The 20507-nt window shown below is 38.2% G+C and overlaps 1 protein-coding gene across 2 annotated transcripts in view; it reads right to left on the bottom strand.

The window, feature by feature from the left end:
• Positions 1-20507, bottom strand: part of Abi3bp (ABI family member 3 binding protein) — a 207210-nt gene that overhangs the window by 48509 nt on the left and 138194 nt on the right. The window contains exons 21-36 of one of the 2 annotated variants that reach the window (XM_057765303.1): positions 19274-19363; positions 16698-16781; positions 15216-15272; positions 14307-14390; positions 12739-12798; positions 10949-11029; positions 10028-10111; positions 9617-9676; positions 8804-8887; positions 7455-7514; positions 6418-6498; positions 5411-5467; positions 4313-4375; positions 3620-3700; positions 1944-2018; positions 301-375 (exon numbers count right to left, since the gene is read on the bottom strand). The exons of the other annotated variant lie outside the window; for it this stretch is intronic. Coding sequence (XP_057621286.1) covers positions 301-375; positions 1944-2018; positions 3620-3700; positions 4313-4375; positions 5411-5467; positions 6418-6498; positions 7455-7514; positions 8804-8887; positions 9617-9676; positions 10028-10111; positions 10949-11029; positions 12739-12798; positions 14307-14390; positions 15216-15272; positions 16698-16781; positions 19274-19363 — 1176 coding nt within the window. The remainder of the gene's footprint in view (positions 1-300; positions 376-1943; positions 2019-3619; positions 3701-4312; positions 4376-5410; positions 5468-6417; positions 6499-7454; positions 7515-8803; positions 8888-9616; positions 9677-10027; positions 10112-10948; positions 11030-12738; positions 12799-14306; positions 14391-15215; positions 15273-16697; positions 16782-19273; positions 19364-20507) is intronic. 2 annotated transcript variants of the gene reach the window in all.

Here is a 20507-nt window from a genome sequence, read left to right as displayed (position 1 = left end):
TTTCAAATGCGATTATGCTTTGATCTTCAGATACTAACAAATACAGACTTTCGGTTTCAAGGAATATCAACCATCACGTTAATTCTAAGAATGCAATTAACTTAGAGTTGCTGATGTGTGTGGCTCATTGCTAAAGCACTTACAGAAACATGTGAATCCCTAGACTGATCCCCAGTTAGGGGTGGGGTGAGAAGTGGGTGGATTGATAGGTGGATTGGAAGTGTAGCCCTTCAAATCTGTTCAATCAAGTATCAGAGTTTACATAGCAGAATAAGTGAATCATAGCTTGGAAAATTTTACCACTTTCTGTCCTTGGCTCCTCTGGCCTGAGAGGTTCTTTGGTAGTGATATCTACATAATCTGTTTCACCTGGTGCTGGGGAAGAAACATGAAATGACTGGTTAGTGGTGGGCAGGGCAAAGCAGGTTGTCATGAAACCCTGAATTTAATTGAAAATACAGGCTAGGTATTTAGATTATGAAAACTGCTGCAATTTAGTAGAGTAAAAATGAAGCGATACTTGCTGTGTGGGAAAAAAAGACAGATAGGCAGATGTACACACACACACACACACACACACACACACACACATAGAAACATGCACACACAAACAAATGCCTTTCAGGGTCCATTACAGCAATTATTACTTAATGTAGAGTAGGTAATTTTACTTTCTTACATATTTTTGCATAAATATTTTAGTAAGTAAAAAGTCTAGGATGAGTCCTTTGGAAACATGAAAATGCAGCCTTAACACAATCTGAAAAGATACATTACATGTAAACATATATTACATGTATTACATATGTACACATTCACATGTACATATACAAAGAATAATCAGAATTTAAAAATTATGAATTTCATTAACTGAGTGGAAACTATGGAAGCTATGAAACTTGAATTGCAATATAGCAAATACTAGCTAGCATGAGTTACTACATTCATGATGGCTCTGAAGACCCATTGGATAGACATAGAGGAAACATGAGGAGCAGGTGGCTATGAATTGTCACAAAGAATGATCACATCCAATGATGCATCTTTCAATGAGATGGAAAAGCACATAGTCTTGAGTTTCCACTGGGAACATTTTTACTGGGATGATTCAGTACTATACGCAACCAATTCCAGGTCATCAGAAACTAGCAAATCAAACAATGGTACAGCTGGTCAAAGATGTGCTGTTGTAAACATTAGGCAAAATAGACAAACTAACTATTCAGAAGAGTTTTGGATACCTGGTAAGATCGAGTGACCTGGTTCTGATAAGAAACCATTGCATTAGCTAAGCACTAAAGGAAACCCTAATAACCGAGTTGAATCCATGACATGGTAACTGTTTTGGTTATTGTCAATAAACACACCTTAAGTCTTTAATGGGAGTACTGAACTGTCATCTCATCTAACTAAAAGACAGAATAAAGAAATTATAATTTATTCTTTAAAAAAATGGAATCCAATTTTTCAAAGCTAAGCTTTAGAGAACAGCAGTATTCTTAATATGACATTTAAATTTTGTTTGTGACTTGAAAGTCAGTATGTTTAAAAAGATTCTACATATTTAAGGAACTTAAAAAGAATCTTTACTAAAATGATGCTTTGATTCTTCAATGGTTACAAATGAACTAGCATTCTTTAAGGTAGCTGAGCACACATTTAGCTCACTGTTTAATAGAACCACATCTTTATAACTGTGGATAGAATTAAGAAGGAATATAATCAGTCCTCAGAGGTTTTGCTGACTGATTAATCAGTTATGTGAATGTTATCCAGAAAATATAGAGCAAACTCAATGAAACAAGGATAGATATTTTGTATATAATAGAATAATAAAAGATACAGTATTACTAATTTAGCATCAGTGTGCAACCATAGCAAAAGGAGTTTTTGTATTTGAACATACAAACTCTTACTGCAGTCATATAAATCAAGCAATTTACCAGGTTGACTTTGTGTCATTTCTAGGCTTGGTGAAGTCACTGGTTTCAAAACAAGAGTTTGCAGTTCAGTGAGAGCTGGAAAAAGAGGATTTAAGTTAACTTGTAAATCTTTTTTTTAAAAAAAAATGATGAAAAATGACCAATATTTTACACCATGTAAAATGTGAAAATGGCATGAAATGCAAAATCTTATTTGAACATGGACACAACATAAGCCAGCATGAGCCAGGGCCTATTCACAAGCTAATATAGTTACCTCTCACCTATAACAGCAGAAGTAAACAGCTGTGATGAAGACTGGATGGCCCACAACATCTGAAACTTTTACTATCTAACCCTTCTCAGACTAAAATTGCTGACTCCCGATTTGAAGCATCCTCCTTGGAAAGACATTATTCATTCATTACAGAACATTACTATGAGTTTCCTTAGAAATCCAAGACACAGCGTTCATCTGTTAAGTAAGGAATGAATAATAATACTACCTAGCAAAGTCTCTACTTAGCAAAGAGAAGAGCCATCAGTAAGCCATGGCAGAGATCATCAGTGATGTAGGAACCTAGAGTTTCAGTGAACAGCTTATTTTATTGACAATAGGGATACCTCATGACTTAAAATGATAGTAATAAGCACAGCAGACTGATTTGATGGGAAGTAAGTTGTTCAGAGGGAGGTTATGTTTCTTAATTACTGTAGATTTATAGGTCTAACCACCAAAGAGAGGAGCAATAATGTGGACCAATGGAGTTTTAAAAAGAATGCCATAGCAGATTGGTATCTGCAAGTGGTTCCAAGGATGGCTGATAAATGGCAGGTAGGTGACACTGGAGTTTCCGTGACTGACTACAAAGTATGAAATGCTATCCTAGCCAGAGTCTTACAAAGTATGAACAATGTAGCCATGACAGCAGATGGGTTTTAACCAGCAAGAAAAAACATTCTCTGAATGTCACAAAATCATTATCCAATGTTGTTTCTGGAGACCCAGAACTAAGAATATCAAGTTCAAAGCCCAGAACAAGAACATGAGAAAATTTAACACCCACAAAATTCCTTAAATTTTCTTTCAAAACATGAGTTTCAAATGACAAACATGTTTTTAAATTCTAGAGCAGGATGCAAACAGTGGCTTTCTAAAAAGTTGGTCACAGTAGACCAAAAATGTTGTGGGAAATAGCCAACAACTTTGACCTTGGCTACATAGTTTTTAATTCTGTCTACTTGAGAGGTTCCTAGCTACATGGTTTTCTGGTTGTAACTATTATGGAGGACAGCTATGGAAATTTTCTTAGGCAGTATGTACAAAAGTAAAAAGGAAACAGTATGTTGTATTTCTTGGATGCTGAAAAAATTTCTGCCTATATAACCAAGGCCACAGCAACAGACCTTATATTTCAATGCTAGTATGTAACCATGAGTAAATAATGCTAATCTTGCCATCAACTCATCTTCCAAGTGAAAAACTTGATCCAAACCAAGTTACTTGGGGAATTAGGAACATATTTTCCCAAGTCATGCTCGTATGGGAGGCTCTTCAGGGAGCAACTGTTAAGTGGACCCAATGACTTGGTTTCCTTAAATGGCACGAGAACATCAGCTTCCCATTACTGGTATGGTTTTGGGACCCAACTATGACAGACTGCTAGCAGCCCTCAAAGCAGGCATTCCACATTTACCCGACTTGGACTCAGACATATCAGTACTTGCTGTGGTTTTAGGTCTGGGACGTGGACGGCGGGTCCGCTGTACTTTAGGAGCTAAAGGAAGAAAGTTGATATTAATTTCATGCTGTTGGTTTTGAAAACAAAGATTGGGGTTAAAATACCTTTCCCTGAAATTTAGAGCATGTATGTCTTGGGTTTAAAATATTTTCTATTTTTTATCACCAAAGATTCTTAAGAAAGAAACCTAAAATATAAAATTAAGTCAACGAATGAAGAGAGTCATAGATCTCCAATCTCAAACAAACTATAGCCAAGCTCAGGTAGTAGGACCTCAACTTGACACTGAAATTTCTCAGGATTCTCAGGAAGCCATTGCCCCATGATACTGTTATAGTTTACTCTGTCTAGGTAAGATGCAGACATTAATAGCTTAGTTTGAAATTCAGCTTTAAATGGAAGCTCTGTTTAGCCAAAAATACACTACACATTCAAATAAGGTAACAACTACAGCAGCTATCATCTAGGTCCATGGGTAGCTTTTACAAGAGGTAACTTTAAGAACCTTTACTTTCTCAAGAAGTGGTAGCATATGAATTTGAAGAATGGCTGATGGCAAGAAGGAAGCAGATGACAATGACATTAGGATGGTAGTGGAATGCATATGGAACAAGCAAGACAAACCATTCCAGAACACAGTACCATTACCTAATGTTGATGTTTCAGGAGCCTTGGTGCTAAGACTGAAAGGTTCAAGGGCTGTAGCAAGAACTAGACAGAAAGGAAGAAAATAAATCGAAGACAAGTTAAAAATTCACTTTTAGGCTAATTTTGAGAATATCTTTAGTCTCAACCTAACAGAAAAGAGACAATTGCTTTTTTCCTATTTGGCTAACTTATGCCTATGTGCTTAGTATTTCATGACATAGACTTGCAAGATGGCATGGTACACACCTAACTTTATGTCACTGTGCATGGGATGATCTTCTAGACATTTCATTGCCTGTCCCTTCATGACTGTGGAATTGTGTTGGTCAGGTTTTACATGTTTACAAGGTAGATTCCTTTCTGACTACACTAAAGAAAGCTTAGTAGTCTTCTTGAGCTTCTATAGAAAACAAGATGGCTACATATAATTTTTTTGTCTACAGTTTAAATAACTATATAATTAAAAGTTCATTTGTTGGAAATTTTTGAATGTTTGGAAATATGAAGACAAGCCTTTGAAAAACACTCATCAAAATCTCAAAACGATCCTTGATTTAAAAAGACTGTTGAACCTTCTAGAAAAGGAGTCTCTATCACGAAAACCTACTGTTTGAACACTTCAAGAGCTTGCCTCTTTTAAGTTTAACAACTTATTAAAACCACCATTCTTCAAACTATTGCTCCAATGTATCACAAAGGTTCCAATATACCCAAAAGCATTCTGAATAAAGAAGCACATTTTCACAGTTGTTGAGGGATACACAGCATAAATGTGAGAGATGGAGATTCACATGGAGACGCGGTATTAGTTAGCGCTGTTTAGACATGAACGTGATCACCTGTCATGACATTGAGTAGTGAGTGATATGGCAGTTTGATGTCCTGAAGTTAGTCCATGCAGCATGCTCAGAAATTCAACTAATAACATGGCATAGAACTGAGGATGACTTCAAGACAAAGACTGCAATGGAGTGACAACAGAGGATGAAGGTGGAGTGGTCCTAAGATGCAGAAGCACTGGCGGTATGATGGATGATATGACGATGGATGGTATGATGGGAGAAACACTGCTAGCGGAAGGACATGCATTCTCATTACCCACAGTCGCAGGAGCTTCCGTTCTAAAAGCACTGGGTTCAAGCTCTGTAGCAGCAACTAATTGAAGGCAATGAAACAAACATGTCAGATTTCAGCACGACAACAATACACCCTTCCTGGAATAAGTGGAGAGCAAGTTTAAGAAACCGTCTGTGATTTAGTTTGTTATTTCATGATTTGATCACTTTCTGCCCCAGTAAACATATCTTTAAGAAGTACTAAGTTGCAGACTATACTGTGTGCTAAACATCCTAATAAAGTCAAGGTGATATTCCCCTGGGTATGTGGAGTACCTCATTCCAGCTACTATTGACTGACCTAGAGATTATAGACGTTTACCACCAAAGCTGCACAGATACAACTTCTGTGATCAAGGCCTTTTTTGTGGAAGCTTTAAGAAAATAACATTTCTAAACGTGTGCAGAGAGAGCAAACAGTTCTGTATGAGATGCAGCCGAGGGTAAAGCAAGCGAGTCACGTGTCTCCTGAGAAGTCATGTGTAAGGTTGGGCTGAGCTCATGTGTGACAAAGGTACTCAACAAAGCAGGACAGGAGCTATCTCATAAGTGTGCTCCTGAGGGGGACAGCTCTCTGCTATCCTTAGGAAAACAGGGTGTTCTAGCTGGATAGAAAGGTCACTGATGCTCTTTGGGTCAGATCCAAACTTCTCAACTGCTCGTTCAACAACTTCCCTTGACAGCTCTCAGGGAATTTTCCCATCACAGTACTACCTATGCCATTGTGACATTTTGTCTTCAAGAGAAGAATGTGAAATTAAAGCAGCAGTAACAAATTATGTATGTGGTGATAGAGATGATACTAATGTAGAGAGCACAAGCAGTCCAGGACACAGGTCCCTAATGTTTCTCCCTATATACATGGCAGTGGTAGCAGAGGCAAGTCACATGGTGCCTTCAGCCGCATGAGCTAATGCTTCTACCACTGGAATTCCTCATGGCTTCCCCAGAGCTGCTACAAGTCCCCTTGTGACCAGAAACTCAATTTACCGGGTGTAGTTAGAGGAGCCTCAGAAGTTGTGGTTTTAGGTTTGGGGCGTGGACGACGGGTCCGTTTTGATGTTTTAGGAGCTGAGGAAAGAAAACCTTCAATTATAACAAAGTCTGTAGTTCAAAAGCTGTGGGGGCAATGGTGCCAAATTTAGTAAAACTTATCATATTTTAGGTAATTCGATTTTCAACTTATTAATTCAAAACTTTCATTCATATTTCCTTGTTTCCCTTTATAAGCAAAGATCTGTTGGCTAGGTCAATGGAAAATGGAAAACGTAGTGGCCAGGTCGAAGAGTGAAAGGAAAAAACAGAACTTTAGTAGAATAAATGGATTGAGGAGGCAGAAACAGTAGCACACACCATAATCTCAGCACTTGGGAGGCAGAGACAGGAAGAGCACGAGTTCGAGGACAACCCACTGAGATACTTAGAAAATGTGAACCTGGACATAGAGGGAGAACCACTCTCCACAAAAGTGCTGAGAATCCCTGTTAAGGCATGGTGGTGGTTGAGTATGACTGATCAGGAGTTCTTGATAGTTTGTTAAATTAAGACTGGGCATGTAATTAACTGAAAGGTCAAAGAACGAATGTTACATGATAAAGGCAAATGGATGAATAGTTAAAGAGAAGGATTTCCGATATTTAAGGAAACTTCTCGATACTAATGGTAATTGTTAGAAGTATGAAAACTGCTTTCCAGAGTCCTCACAGGACACACAAGGACAAAATTATTGCATATGATTACAAGCCTGACAGACAACATGAGGCAGGTCTATGCTGGGTCTCACGAGAGCTCTTTGCATGGTTACAAGCCTGACACACGACATGAGATAGACCTATGGCGGGTCTCACAGGAGGTGAGCTCTTTGAAGAGCCATAGTTTTTAGTTCTCTTAGAATGAAGATTTTTATAGAATAGCAAACAAGGTGATGGTGCCACCACAGAAAGCAGAACGTGTGACTATGACATTGATGTCATGAGTTTGACAGTGACAAAGGAGAGGACACAGCCAGGGTCACAATGTGTTATTACCTTTTGTTGTCACCCAAGTCTCAGTTCTGAGTGTCACAGGTTCAAGTTCTGTTGTAGGAACTGAGCAAAGGTATTAAAATAAATCAAATGATTGCTTTAAATAATTGAAAAGTAAAATCTCTTCACTATGAATCTTCCTAGAATAATATTTGCATGATTACAAGCCTGACAGACAACATGAGGAAGGTCTATGGCGGGTCTCACAAGAGATGAGCTCTTTGCATGATTGCAAGCCTGTTTCTATGACAATGCACCATCCTTAAAAACCATTAAACTGGAAAAGCAAGAAGTTGACTCCCGAAGAACCTGTCATACCAAAGTCAGGCACGTATTTTTTCATTTTTCATTCTTAATAATACTGCTACAATTAGTCAATTATTCAATTACTAATATAAATATTTTATTGATATTAAAATTATTAACTGATCAATAATATAAATAATTAGTATTGGTAGTAATTATTAATTATTGCTGATTAATTAATAATCCAAAATGGACTGTGGGCGCATTGCTTAGAGCTCATATTTGGAAAGGAAATGAGCCAACAACATGATGAATTGGTGAGGTTCCTTCATCACACACAAAGAAGGAGTACGCCTTTATGAGAAAGGAGAGGTGCTGATGTCTGCCAGACCAAAGACTGGCTGAGGTATGAAAGGATTTTCCTCCCACGTTAAAGGGGAAACTCCTCCACAGCAGCATTCCCGAGACTCCTCTCGCTCTTCTTCTCATTTTGTTCCCCTCCTTTCTTCTCGTCAGTCACGCTCTAATGTGATTTCAAGACTCTACACTTCTTTAACCTTTAATTCCTGACTTCAAATATTTATGTACCTAATACTTACGTTTACACCCCCCAAATTAATCTTGCACTTGCATAGATTCGTCCTATGCCATCTTCAGCCATAGTTATGCACAAAAAAAGGTTTCCACTCTGTCTTACAAGTTTGAGAATCAAGATCTATCTCCCCCCCACCCCGTTTCACTCCAAAGTGTTAGTAGGAATAGGAGGAGATAGAAGGTAATTAATAAATGCTTTTGTTATTTGAACTGGATCTAATTATCCTGAAGAAATCGTATTTTTAGGACATAAAAGGAAGTTCTAAGAATGCAAGGTGATCGAGAAGCTTGCACACAGGAAGCAGTGGGGGATCCAGCTGCCTGCAGACTTCCCTCACTCAGTCTTGTCTGCTCAGCAGCTGTACAGTGGAGCTCCTGTGCATCCCCTGGCCTCTGATGTGCAGCTTTGCTCACACGGGCATGCACTGGAGGCTCTCAGTCATTCAGGTAACTTCCAATGCCCTGCTAGGTCACACTGCTGAGGTTGGTTAAACTGGGTGCATATGCTTTACCTGGTTTGAACTCAGGTATTTCGGGTCTCATTATGGGCTTTTGTTGGGGAGGTGGATGATGTTTTTGTTGTGGTATTTTGGGAGCTAAAGAAAGAAAAATACTGTATTACTATGTATTTTCGTTATTTATGAGTCAGGAAGTCACAGAAGGTGAAAAGATGATAGCTTGTTGGCTTTTTATTATCTAGTTTTTTTCAATCATAAATTCTATGAAGAAAGGCTACCATTTAATTATAGAAATAAAGGTTAGTAATTATTATCCAAGTCTCATAATGTGGCATGGCTGGAACAAAAATGAGTAGGAACCATGCCTAAATTTAAATGGATAGTCGACATTATCACTACTTATTATTTGTGATTTATAATTTAATCATTCAAATATATGATATGGTTTCTATATAATTATCAAAATAAAGCTTATTAAATAGAAATGAAACAACAAAATATTACGCCAGCAGAAAAAAAGGGAAGCATAAATATGCCATTGGCCCTTTGGGCTCCATGAAGTTGTTAATGGCTTTTCTGTGTAGCTGAGACTTTTGACATATTTGAAGTCCAGTCACAGTGACACCCCCTTAAAACAAAATACAAAACAGGACACACTTCAAGAAGGCAACATGGCAGATAAAAGGCCCAAAGAAGTTTCATGTATGACATTTTAAAAGCAGATAATTATGAAGTCTTCATAATTTTTGGATGAATATGTCTAAAAGGCCACAAAGAATGATCCAGCAGCCACATGAATTAAGATTCAACTCCCTGTGTGTGACAATGAGGAGAAGACCTGTTACAAAAGCGGCTTAGCAGCATTACCTAGTGTTGTGACTGGGGCCTCAGGTGTAAGGGTGACAGGTTCCAGGACTACAGGAGGAACTGGCCAAAGACAACACAATAAGCCAAGAGATTTAAAATGCATATTTAAATTTGAACATTTACATAAAACATATATGACTAGAGTATCAATTGCCCCAAGGGAAAAATATAATTAAACTTTTATCTGAAAGAATGCTGTTTAAGCATTTGCTAAACTTCTGTTGAGTTCTAAATCCTACTGTGTCTCACCTACCCATAATTTCCTTAAAACAGGCACAGAGAAGTTGTTGATGCTGCCTCCTATTATCACACTCAGGGAGTGTAAGAGCCACTACCACCACCACTGCTTTGAGTCTCTGAAGGCACAGACAAGGGGGGCTCACCCTGAAGACACTAATTTACCCAGTTTACCAGGTTTTGTCTGAGGTGCTTGAGGGCTCACTGTGGCTTTAGGTCTGGGTCGTGGACGGCGGGTTCTTTGTGACATTTTGCTAGCTGAAGAAAGAAAAGCCTCGTGTTACTTTGGTTACTATGACCCTGGACACAAGAGACCTTTGCAACTCTCAGATTTCCTAAAGGTGCAGGCAGTTATTCCTTTAGTTAGACTTTCTCACTCTTATTTTTTAAACAAGTGTGTCTTCTTTTTGTCGTCGACAGTGATTTGAAGTAAATTCCTGGTCACAGTTGAGGTGCTCACTCAAGGCAAGGAGATTGATACTCATTGGGAGAAAGTCATAGAGCCCCACTTTGGGGGAAATGATTGGGAAGGATTCATTTAATGAAGGAGGGCATCTGAATCATATTAAGATAATTCAGATAATTAAACATCTCCAATTTGTCAAATTTATACTGAGGTGTATCATTACTTAAATCATCATTACTTACATATATATATATATATCATATACATTTAAATCATATACATCAGTGCTTAAATTACAACACAAAAGAAACAAACACACTGTGCAATAGTTTTTAGAAATAGATCTAGAAACCTGGATATACCAAGAAGCATAGGAGCAGCTGTTATTGATGGGCAGCCATTCGACAGTGGTTAAAACTCAGCTATGAAACAGAACACTGTTCTATGAAACACAGGACAACATGACTTTTTCAAAAATCCATGTGGCCATTAATATTTTAACTAAGCTCATGCTTAGCTCTCATAAGCACAAAAAGAAGCGTGTCTGTAAGATGCTCTGAACTCTGAAGCAGATGGCATAAGAAGAGGATGAATGCTTTCTCGGAGGGGTGGAAAGGCCGCTTGTGGGAATGGAGACTTAGCGAACTATACAATGAGCCATAGAAGCTCTTGGCAAGTAAGGGTGTTACCTAGTGTTGTCCTTGGGGCCTCAGTTCTAAAAGCAACAGGCGCTTCAAGGTCTGTAACAGGTTCACGGTCTGTAATAGGAACTGAATTAATAAATATGAGCTTTAAAAACATGTATAAATGGACACAACATTTACTTGAAAATGAGTCTGCCAGCACAACACTGAATCTAGAATGTGTGTGTGTGTGTGTGTGTGTGTGTGTGTGTGTGTATTTTTCTGGCTGAGAGTATTATGGACTGAATTGTGCCCTCACAATTCATAGACGGAAGGGTAAAAGTCCAGCTGAAAACACAATGTTTATAGATGTAATTAAGGAATCATAAGGTCAGCTCTCCAATTTGCCAAATATCCTTATTAGAAGAGACATTGAGTGTGCTTATACATGGAGGAACGGCCATGTGAAAACATAGCAAGGCAACTATTTGTGAGCCACGGAGAAGCCTCAGGGGAAACCACTGGACCTGTAAGAATAGATGATCCCTGTTGATTAAATTCCCACTCTATAACACTGTGGAACGGCTGTCCTAGTAAAGCTCTCGGAAAACACCAATCCTGTCCAACTAGCCAAACTGCAGGTTGCACCCATCTCCCAGACAGGCATCAGGCACCATCTTTGCTCTCATTTCGAAATGCTTCAGCAAGCAATTGCTCATGTCACAATGCTTGTCTGTCTCCAGCAGGGGAAACTTCAGGACAATTTTACCTATGTTCTTACATGTTTCTAATGCTTTGTAAGAAGTGTATAGAAAGCTCACTTAGAAAATAAGCACCAGGTTTAAAAAATATGATTGCTAAAGAGTCCTGAAGTTAAGAAGTACGCAAGCAGCCATTCCAAAAACAGCTTCTCATGATTTCATTAGTCTCCAGATTGAGAAGGGAAGTAACTTCCGTGCTACTCCTAGTTAAAAGAAGGACTGTACATGTCTCTTCCAATTGTAAAGGCCTAGCCAGCCATGAGTGCCTAACAGGCTTTTGAGAGTCCCCTCTCTAGGGGAACCCAAAACAAGGTGATATTGCAACCATTGCCTGGTTTCAGGTTTCATATCTAGACATGGGTGGCTTTAAGTTTGTGTTCTTTCAAACAGTTTTGAAGCTAAAATAAAAACAAGTTGATTTATTTTAAAGTTATGGTTCAGCATATTACAATTTTTTTTAAAAAATCTTTAGGTTTTATAAAGCTTGGCAAATTATCCTGAGTTTCAGGCAATATATGGAATCTGTACCTCCTACTATATTATTGAATCATTTGTTATTGAATGTACCTTTGGGGGAAAACACTGACATATTAATTGAAATTATTAGTTAGTATTTTCAAATAATTCTTCTGGAATTATCTTATTGGGCTACAATGACTGAGAAACATGAAAACTATGGTGGAGAGGGAGGGGACTTCAATTCATATTAAGGATGGAGCTTAGTATTTAAAGATAGCAATCTGATGATAATATACGCTATTCAACCTACTAAATCACATTGCTTACATACTAACAAAAAAAATTTCCCTGTTGTAGCTCTGTTTGCACAAATTAGAGATAGACACACCAAATATGCTTGAAACTGGTCTTAACCAAGAATTTGGTTAATCCAAAACCTTAAAACAACATTTGAATATTGTTACAAGGCAGACCAATATTCCAAACTAGATCCATGCCACGGCTTCCTATACACTGAAGAGGTAAGCATTTCTAAACAGGTTCAATTCAAATAAAATGAAGAATGTAACTGGGTGGCAACATAGGATGAAGCTGGTAATGAATGAAGTATTTGCTGAGAGTCAGGAGTATCATTACCTATTGTGGTCACTGGATCCTCTGTTAAAGGAGTAACTGGTTCAAAGACTGAAGTAGAAACTAGCCAAAAATAGCAAAAACAAATAATCAAGACATCTATCCCAAACATTAGAACTTATAAAAACTAAAATATTCATTCAAAAGAATTCGGGCAGCATAGAAACATCTCTGAAATACTAAGCCATGTGACTAACTCTCTGAACTAAAATGATACAGTGTCTCCGCTCTCAGATGCCAACTCGTCTCTTACGAGTGGAACCAAACATTTGTAGGTACTGGCCTACAAAGTTTATATAAAGTACCTTCAAATTTTCCTCATTTTCTAATGATCTGAGCTTACTAATGCACCCAAACAGATAGCTATCATTTGAATATGGCTTGTGTCCTCTGACGCCTCGTCCATGAATGCTATTACAAGGTAATGGTACCTCTGGATGGTAGGATATAGTGAGAAGGTCTTAGGTAATTGAGGACATGAGACAGCTTGCACAACCCCTCGGTAGTTCTGTGTGACCCTTTGAGCTTTTCAGAGTGAATAGAAAAGGAAAAACCTGGTTCTTCCAGTTCTCTCTGCTCCTGGACTGAAATATGATCACTCACTAGATCTTGTACACGCACCCACCATAGCACCATGCCAGGAGATGATACAAGCAGGGATACCATTACCAGGATCTGGGATGTGCCTCTGAATACCAACACTCAAGGATTTGAACTAGATAAACTTCTCCTTTGTAAGTAGCCTGTGCTAGTCCTTCTGTTACAGTGAGCAAGGCTAACATCTAAGCCAAATTTGCCTCACTGACAAGATCTCCAACTTGAGTACATTACAAGGGGCAGTCACTCTGTCTGTGACATACCAAGGCAGCCTTGTCCAACACCCAAGGAAAGTGTGGCCATAAATCAATTCTCTGGTGCACTCTAAGCTCCCAAGTTCAGAACTGTTCAACTTGTCCTATCAACCATTAGTTGCAGGAGCCTCATTAAAACCATTCAATTTCTGGAAACCCTATCTTTTCATAAGAGGAAATTTGCTTCCTTTCACTGGCTATCAAGCATTCTCTGCCCTTTATAAGTCCCTAGGTTATCTTCCCTGTAAGAATTACTTTTATATTTATAAGCAGTTGGGGGAAATAAAGAACAAAAAGACATTCTCTGCAAAGTCTGTGGTACCTATTCCCTAGCACCATTCAGAAAGTGCTTACTGTTGTCTGACTTGAATGCCTACTATGACTCACAGGACTTGGCAGTAACTGCTCAAGAAATAATATTTCTTGGGATGCAACATTATTTTTTTATTTTAATATTCTTAACTAGAGAAAATGAAATTTACATATGCAGACATATGCTCATTCTCTTGTTGTTTCATTCACGTACGTATTTACTATGAACATTTGATAATGACTAGCATTGCTAGAAAAACAACCACTGAGAAAATCCTAGCACATAGAACATAAGGATTTCAGCCATTACATTATCTCCCCTTATCCCACCTGAGCTGCCATTATACTTTCTGTAAGACCTGCTTGGATGGGCTGCTAGAGATCTTAGCAGAAACCCTTCAGATTTACCCAGTTCGGCCTGAGGTACAGCTGGACTCCTTGTAGTTTTAGGTTTGGGATGTGGATGCCTTGGTTGCTGAGGCAGTTTGGGAGCTGAAGAAAGAAAACCTCAGGTTAATACAGTATTCTGGATTTTAGAAATGTTGGCTAGGAATGTGTTTCTTATGATTTCTTGGGTTTCAAGAAATTTCCCATTTGAGCTTTGTAATATTTATCCCGTCTTGATATTGTGCTTTTTATGATATTTGTATTTCTTTAAGAAATAAGACTCATGAAGAAATATGAATCTATATATTAAGAATGTTTCCTATAGCTTCTCATAAGGGTTTCCGAACGAAGAGATGTTACAAAACCTTGCAGTTACTGTGTGCATGGTGGTGTGCGTGGTTTCACACTAACGAAAGTCCTGACAACATCAATTGATCAGCCTTGAGCATATTTTCTATATGCGTCCCCATCAAACCAAAATTTTATCATTCCCTAAAATGGCAAAAATCAAACATAGCACGAACATGATTAAAATGCAGAAATTTACATCTTCAAAAAAGCACATTATAAGAACTTCACAGACTCAGTTAACTCAGCCTAGATGGTACAGATTCCCCTGAAGACGCGGACAGAGATGGATACCACATAACAAAAGTGTGCATGTGATCAACATGATACATGGAAGCAGAGATAGAAAAAGTCTAAGGTGTCACAGTGAGCCTGCATCTGTACATGTGTGTATTCTTTTTCAATAAATTGGCTCATAAAAACAAGACGTTATAAAAACAAGACACCCCTTTAACACTCAACATGTGAAGCAGTTGAAGGACCCAAAGACACAGAAGCTTTGTGAAGTCCCAGAAGCAGTGGTTATGAAGCTGACAAAAGGGATGAGAAATGCAGATGTGGAAGGACGTGCTATGCCATCACCTAAGGTCAGTCCTGGAGCCTCAGTTCTAATAACTGCTTCAAGGGTTGTAGCAGGAACTGATCAAGAGAAGAAAAGACATCAAAGAGACCTTATGAATGTACAGAATAATAGAAAACATCCTATCAGTAAAAACAAGGTTTCTTGGGATGCAACATTATTTTTTTATTTTAATATTCTTAATTAGAGAAAATGAATATTTCTTTCTTTTTCAAATACTTTTCTAAAGAATCACTACATTCGATTCAGAGGTTAGTCACAGTCCTTGGATTCTGTCGAGCATCTCCTGGAGATCAACTCTGGAATCCCATTGCTGGTAATTATCCAATTTTAACTAATATGATGACTAACTCATCATCAAAAAAAATTGTAAGATACCCAGATCTTTTATAAAAGGCAAAATCAGAAAATACATCCACTGTAAACAGTGATCAATGCCAGATGCAATGAGCAGTTTAGATAAACCCTATGGTGATTTCCAGGGATTCTGTCCCTGTGAGTAACGCTTTGCATGACTACATATATAAAGTTTGTATTTATATTGTCCCATGAGTATGTGCTAGACCCACGACTTGCTAGTAGTTGTCAAGGAGAAACAGGTCTAGGGTGAGAAGGAGGAAAATGTAGGAAGTGTTGAGGTTACACTATGGTTTGTCTATGATGGGCGTTCGTGGCTGTAAGGAAGCTGGAACCACACCCATTAAGAGGAGAAGTCCTTGGAGAACATACTGTCACTTAACAAGATGAACAACCGGTTCTTCCTTTCTGCCATCCTTGGGTTGTGTTCTCATTAGTTCTATGAATAGAAAGAGCATGATCTTGTGCAAAAGTGAGAACCATTGAACCCCATCGGATGAATGTGAAGATTTCAGCATTCTGTGACAGAACTGACAGGAGAGCGTTTGTCTGGGAACACATGTTATATGTTATATGTCTGGGAAGTCAAGTCTGGCATGTTCTCCATCTGTTCTTTCATCCTTCGAACCTTCAAATCCTGCGCTAATTTCTTATGAATTATCTTGGAGTTTTTATTTAAATTTTCAGAGTTCATAAAATGTAGCATTTGGGTTGTTCCAATTGTTTGATGCTCGCACAAACATGCTGCTTTACGTTACGTTCTGCTTATGCAGAAACAGCTTTTCTTGCTGCTGTATTGTCAACTAAGTGGTAAATAAGACCTAACTTCTGTTTCAGAGCCAAGGGCTGAGGTGGCTCAGGAGGGTGAGTGCAGGCTTAATAAATGTAATAGCTTTGATAAGATTGCTGTGGCTCAATCCTATACCAAGCAATCCCATCTTCAAGATGCGAATATAATCAGAGAGTAAGAAAAATAAACATAACGACCATGAAGAAACAATATTCTTAAGAAAGAAGTGTAAGTTACTTGTGCACGTGAGGTTCTCCTTGCAAACCAGGAGCTTTTACCCTTAAGAGATATGCAGAACATCTTCCAATACAGAACAAATCACAAACCACATATTTACCCAATATAGTCTGAGGTGCTTCTGGAGGGGGTGTGGTTTTAGGTTTGGGACGTGGGCGGCGGACTTTTTTTGTTGTTGCTGAAGCTGATGGAAAAGAACATGGTGTTGATGAGTCCAAAAGCTGTGCCTAGGATGAGGAATCTTTTCTAAACTTTTTAAAAAAACAAAAACAAAAAAAAAACCAAAAAACTAATAGTTTGAGCTAAGAAATCCTGTCACTGGGCTTTGAAGACTTCTTTAATAATTGAGACTCTTCCAAAGACAAAAATAATAGATATAATTACATTTAAGAAATGTAAGTTAGGAACCATTACTATTTCATTGAACATATATTTAACCCCCAATTGGTTAAAAATCCCCATTCAGTTCTAGTGGTATGAATTTTGAACCCACTCCACAGTGATGCCTTTAATTTAAGATGACTGAGCCTGGGGAGGTCCTGTACTTGGTGTTTACCAGGGTAAGTATTTTAAAAGTCACTGAAACACCAGCAGAGCCCAAAACCAGTTCCACAGAGCTTGGAATGAAGAAAGAAGACATTTCAGACAACTTTCACTGTGCCATCAATCCTGTTGTCTTAGAGGCCTAAAGGAGGGCCAGGGGTCATGACTCTTGAAAGACTCCACTGACGTGACACGATTTCAAGGGGCCCAGATCAGGTAGCTGTCTTAAATTAGCCAGGGTACCTTTCTGCTAAGGTAAGAAAACTTGCAATGCTTTGAGGTGAGCCCTGTGACAGAATGAAACAGGCTGTGTCATCATAATCTCTTTAGCAACCACTGCGACCCTTAAGGTGAGCAGACAAAAGCACTCACAAAAGGATACAAAGAATCATTACCTAAGTCTGCTGTGAGAAAATGATCCAAAGCAATTTAAAACAAGGAGATGCTAAACACACTGGAAAACCCACCAAATTCTCCTGAACACGAGCTTTGCCATTCTAGCACTGGTTCTTTAGTCAAAAACAACAACAACAAAAATACCAAAAACTTTAAATTTTTTATATAGGCATCCACAGATGTTTGTACAACACAGTCCTATCCTTAGCCTTTCTATACAGTTAAGGGCGATTTTGCTTGTTTTTTCTACAGTGAGCTACAGGTTTTGATTGCTTTTACATTAGCAAAAATGTGATAGGAAATTCTGCTTAGAAAAAATGTTATGCATGTGATAACATCATGTTTAATAATTATAAAAATTAATGTGAAAGCATAATTTGTAAAACTAAATACTGAAAAACAAATGCTGGAGACGTGATAAATTGATATATTTAACAAGACACAGTGAAGAATGACCAAAATATACAATGCTTGATTTTGTTGGGAGTCCGCTTTGGGGAAAGGTAAGGACCTATGTTTGAGCAAAGGCAAGCAAAGAGCTAGACCTGGAGGGTCATTCGTCCATGGAACTTGTTACTCCATCTCCTCACTATACACAACAGACCTGTGATGTAGGTGGGTCATCTGTCTATCTGTTGCTTTCATTGGTTAATTAATAAAGAAAACTGCTTGGCCTGATAGGGCAGAACTTAGGCCGAGTAGACAGAACAGAATGCTGGGTGAAACAAAGCTGAGTCAAGCAGATGCTATCGCTCTCCTCTCCAAGATGGACGCAGGTTAAGATCCTTCCCAGTAAGCTACCACCTCATGGTGCTACACACATTATTAGAAATGGGTTAATCAAGATGTGAGAATTAGCCAGTAGGAGGCTAGAGCTAATGGGCCACTCAGTGTTTAAAAGAATACAGTTTCTGTGTTATTATTTCTGGGGCAAAGCTAGCTGTGCGGGAGCCGGGTGGAACGAAAAGCAGGCCTGCTTGCCTCTTCACTACAGACCTGGTTAGGACGGGTAGCAGGACATGCCAATGGGCTCAGAGCAGTCACTGAAGTTGGACTTCTGTGATCATCTTTGTGGATTTTCCAAAAATAACACCATGGTTCAACTAAGCAATGATTACCCTTCTTAGTCAGGCTACACATCTAGTTCTTAGGTTTTTGCTGTTACTTCCATACATGGCACCTCCCTTTCTCTGTTTTTAGGAGTCAGGCCCTTTCTTGCTGGCAAATTTATAAAGACTAAAAATTCCAGGTCAACATTAAATGTGTTAGCCCACATATACATTATTTTTACTTAAGAATGAATGACGTGTCTACATTTGGTGAAACAGTGACTCCCTGATATTACTCCTATTCTTTATTTCTCTTTATGATGTTTAAATAAGAGTTGCTTCTCTGTTCAGCTAAGTCACTTGTTAACTCTAATGGATAGCCCACAGATGCCAAAATGGCTTCTAATAGAGTGTGACTCTTGAATCAAATATAGTAAGAAGATATTTTACCAATTTATAATCAAAGAGCAAAGTATAATTAAATGTCAGAGAAAAAAACATATAAAATTCTCAGGTATCAAGAAGTTCCCATGACAGCAGTATGAGGAAGTCATAGGGATTGGCTAGAGCATCATGCTGACATCAGCTGCTTCGTCTGGCTTAAGCCATCTTCTCCCTTAGTGGCAAGTGGGACTCCCACTTCTGTCACATCCGGTAAAGTGCTCCAGGAGCCAAGAACCACATTTACCTGGTGTAGTCTGAGGTATCTTTTGGCTTGGGGTGGCTTGGGGTCCATGAGGACGTGGACGGTGATGTTTTGGTCGTGATGTTTTGGTGGCTGGAGAAAGCAAAGTGGTTATTGTGGTTGCATAACTTAAGAACTAAAGAAAGACAAACACAAGAATGTAAGGTTTCTGAAGTCTTCTCAGACTCTTGAGTTTGGAGGGAAAAAATGTCTCTTTGATCTGGAATTCTTTCTTGGTAATATATATGTCAAACAATTTTGGTCTCCTGACAGTTGAGACAGACTGTGTGACATTGTTTTGGTTATTCTGAAATTTTTACTGTTAATTGCTAGCATGAAAGAGGTTCCAGACCCAAAGGGAGTTTGAAACACGGCGTATGTTGATATCACATCAGGGAGACCTCAGCCTGCTTCTGGATAATTGTCCTTAGAAAGACTCAGTTTAGGCTTATGAGTCATTAAAATTAGTATTACTATATGTATGATGCTTTCTAAAATCACTTTTATAAAACCAAAGTCTTTTATATCTTCAAAAAAGAATAACAAGAATCATAGCTTAAGGGGTAGGCACTCTGAAGTATATCAGAAATTTATTTTTAATGTAGACTAATATTGAGTACTGAATAGACTCATTGACTCTGTGTAACGTTTGCAAAGCAAGATAGTAGGGGTGATATCTAAGGAGCTGAATAGAGGCTTATAACTAAGTAACGTCCTTTAAGTACTCTTGATATATTTATAATGAGAAGTACAGTCAATGATAAGAATTTTTTTGTGAATGAAAAATCCCCTTGACCCACACAGAAAAGGATCCAACAATAAGTAGAAAATGTGCTTAAAGACTAAAAGGTCATTGCTTAATGTTGTCACTGGAGTCCTGGTTCTCACTCATAATTACAGGTTCAACGTCTGTGGTAGTGACTGGCCAAAAGCAATACATGACAGAAGTTAAGAAATGTTCAAAGTGATTTATCTTAAAGAGGAAGTGTTTTAAGCCTGTTCTTGTTTTCTTAAAGAAATAAGAGATAGTTTATTCTATAGATAGATATTTTGAGTGACCATGGCCCAGAAACACAGAATTAGGTGACCCTAAATTCTAAATTCCAATGTGGAAATGGTTTTCTGAAGCTTTTATAGTGTTAAAGAACAAAGAAAGTAATAAATCAAAGCAAATTTAAAATACATTGGTGGATACATCACAGAGGCAGGTACAGCAAGATGGGGGAAGTTATTCTGC

Source organism: Chionomys nivalis, chromosome 3, assembly GCF_950005125.1.
Source record: "Chionomys nivalis chromosome 3, mChiNiv1.1, whole genome shotgun sequence".
Lineage (NCBI taxonomy): Eukaryota > Metazoa > Chordata > Mammalia > Rodentia > Cricetidae > Chionomys > Chionomys nivalis.
This window is presented reverse-complemented; position numbering and strand designations above follow the sequence as displayed.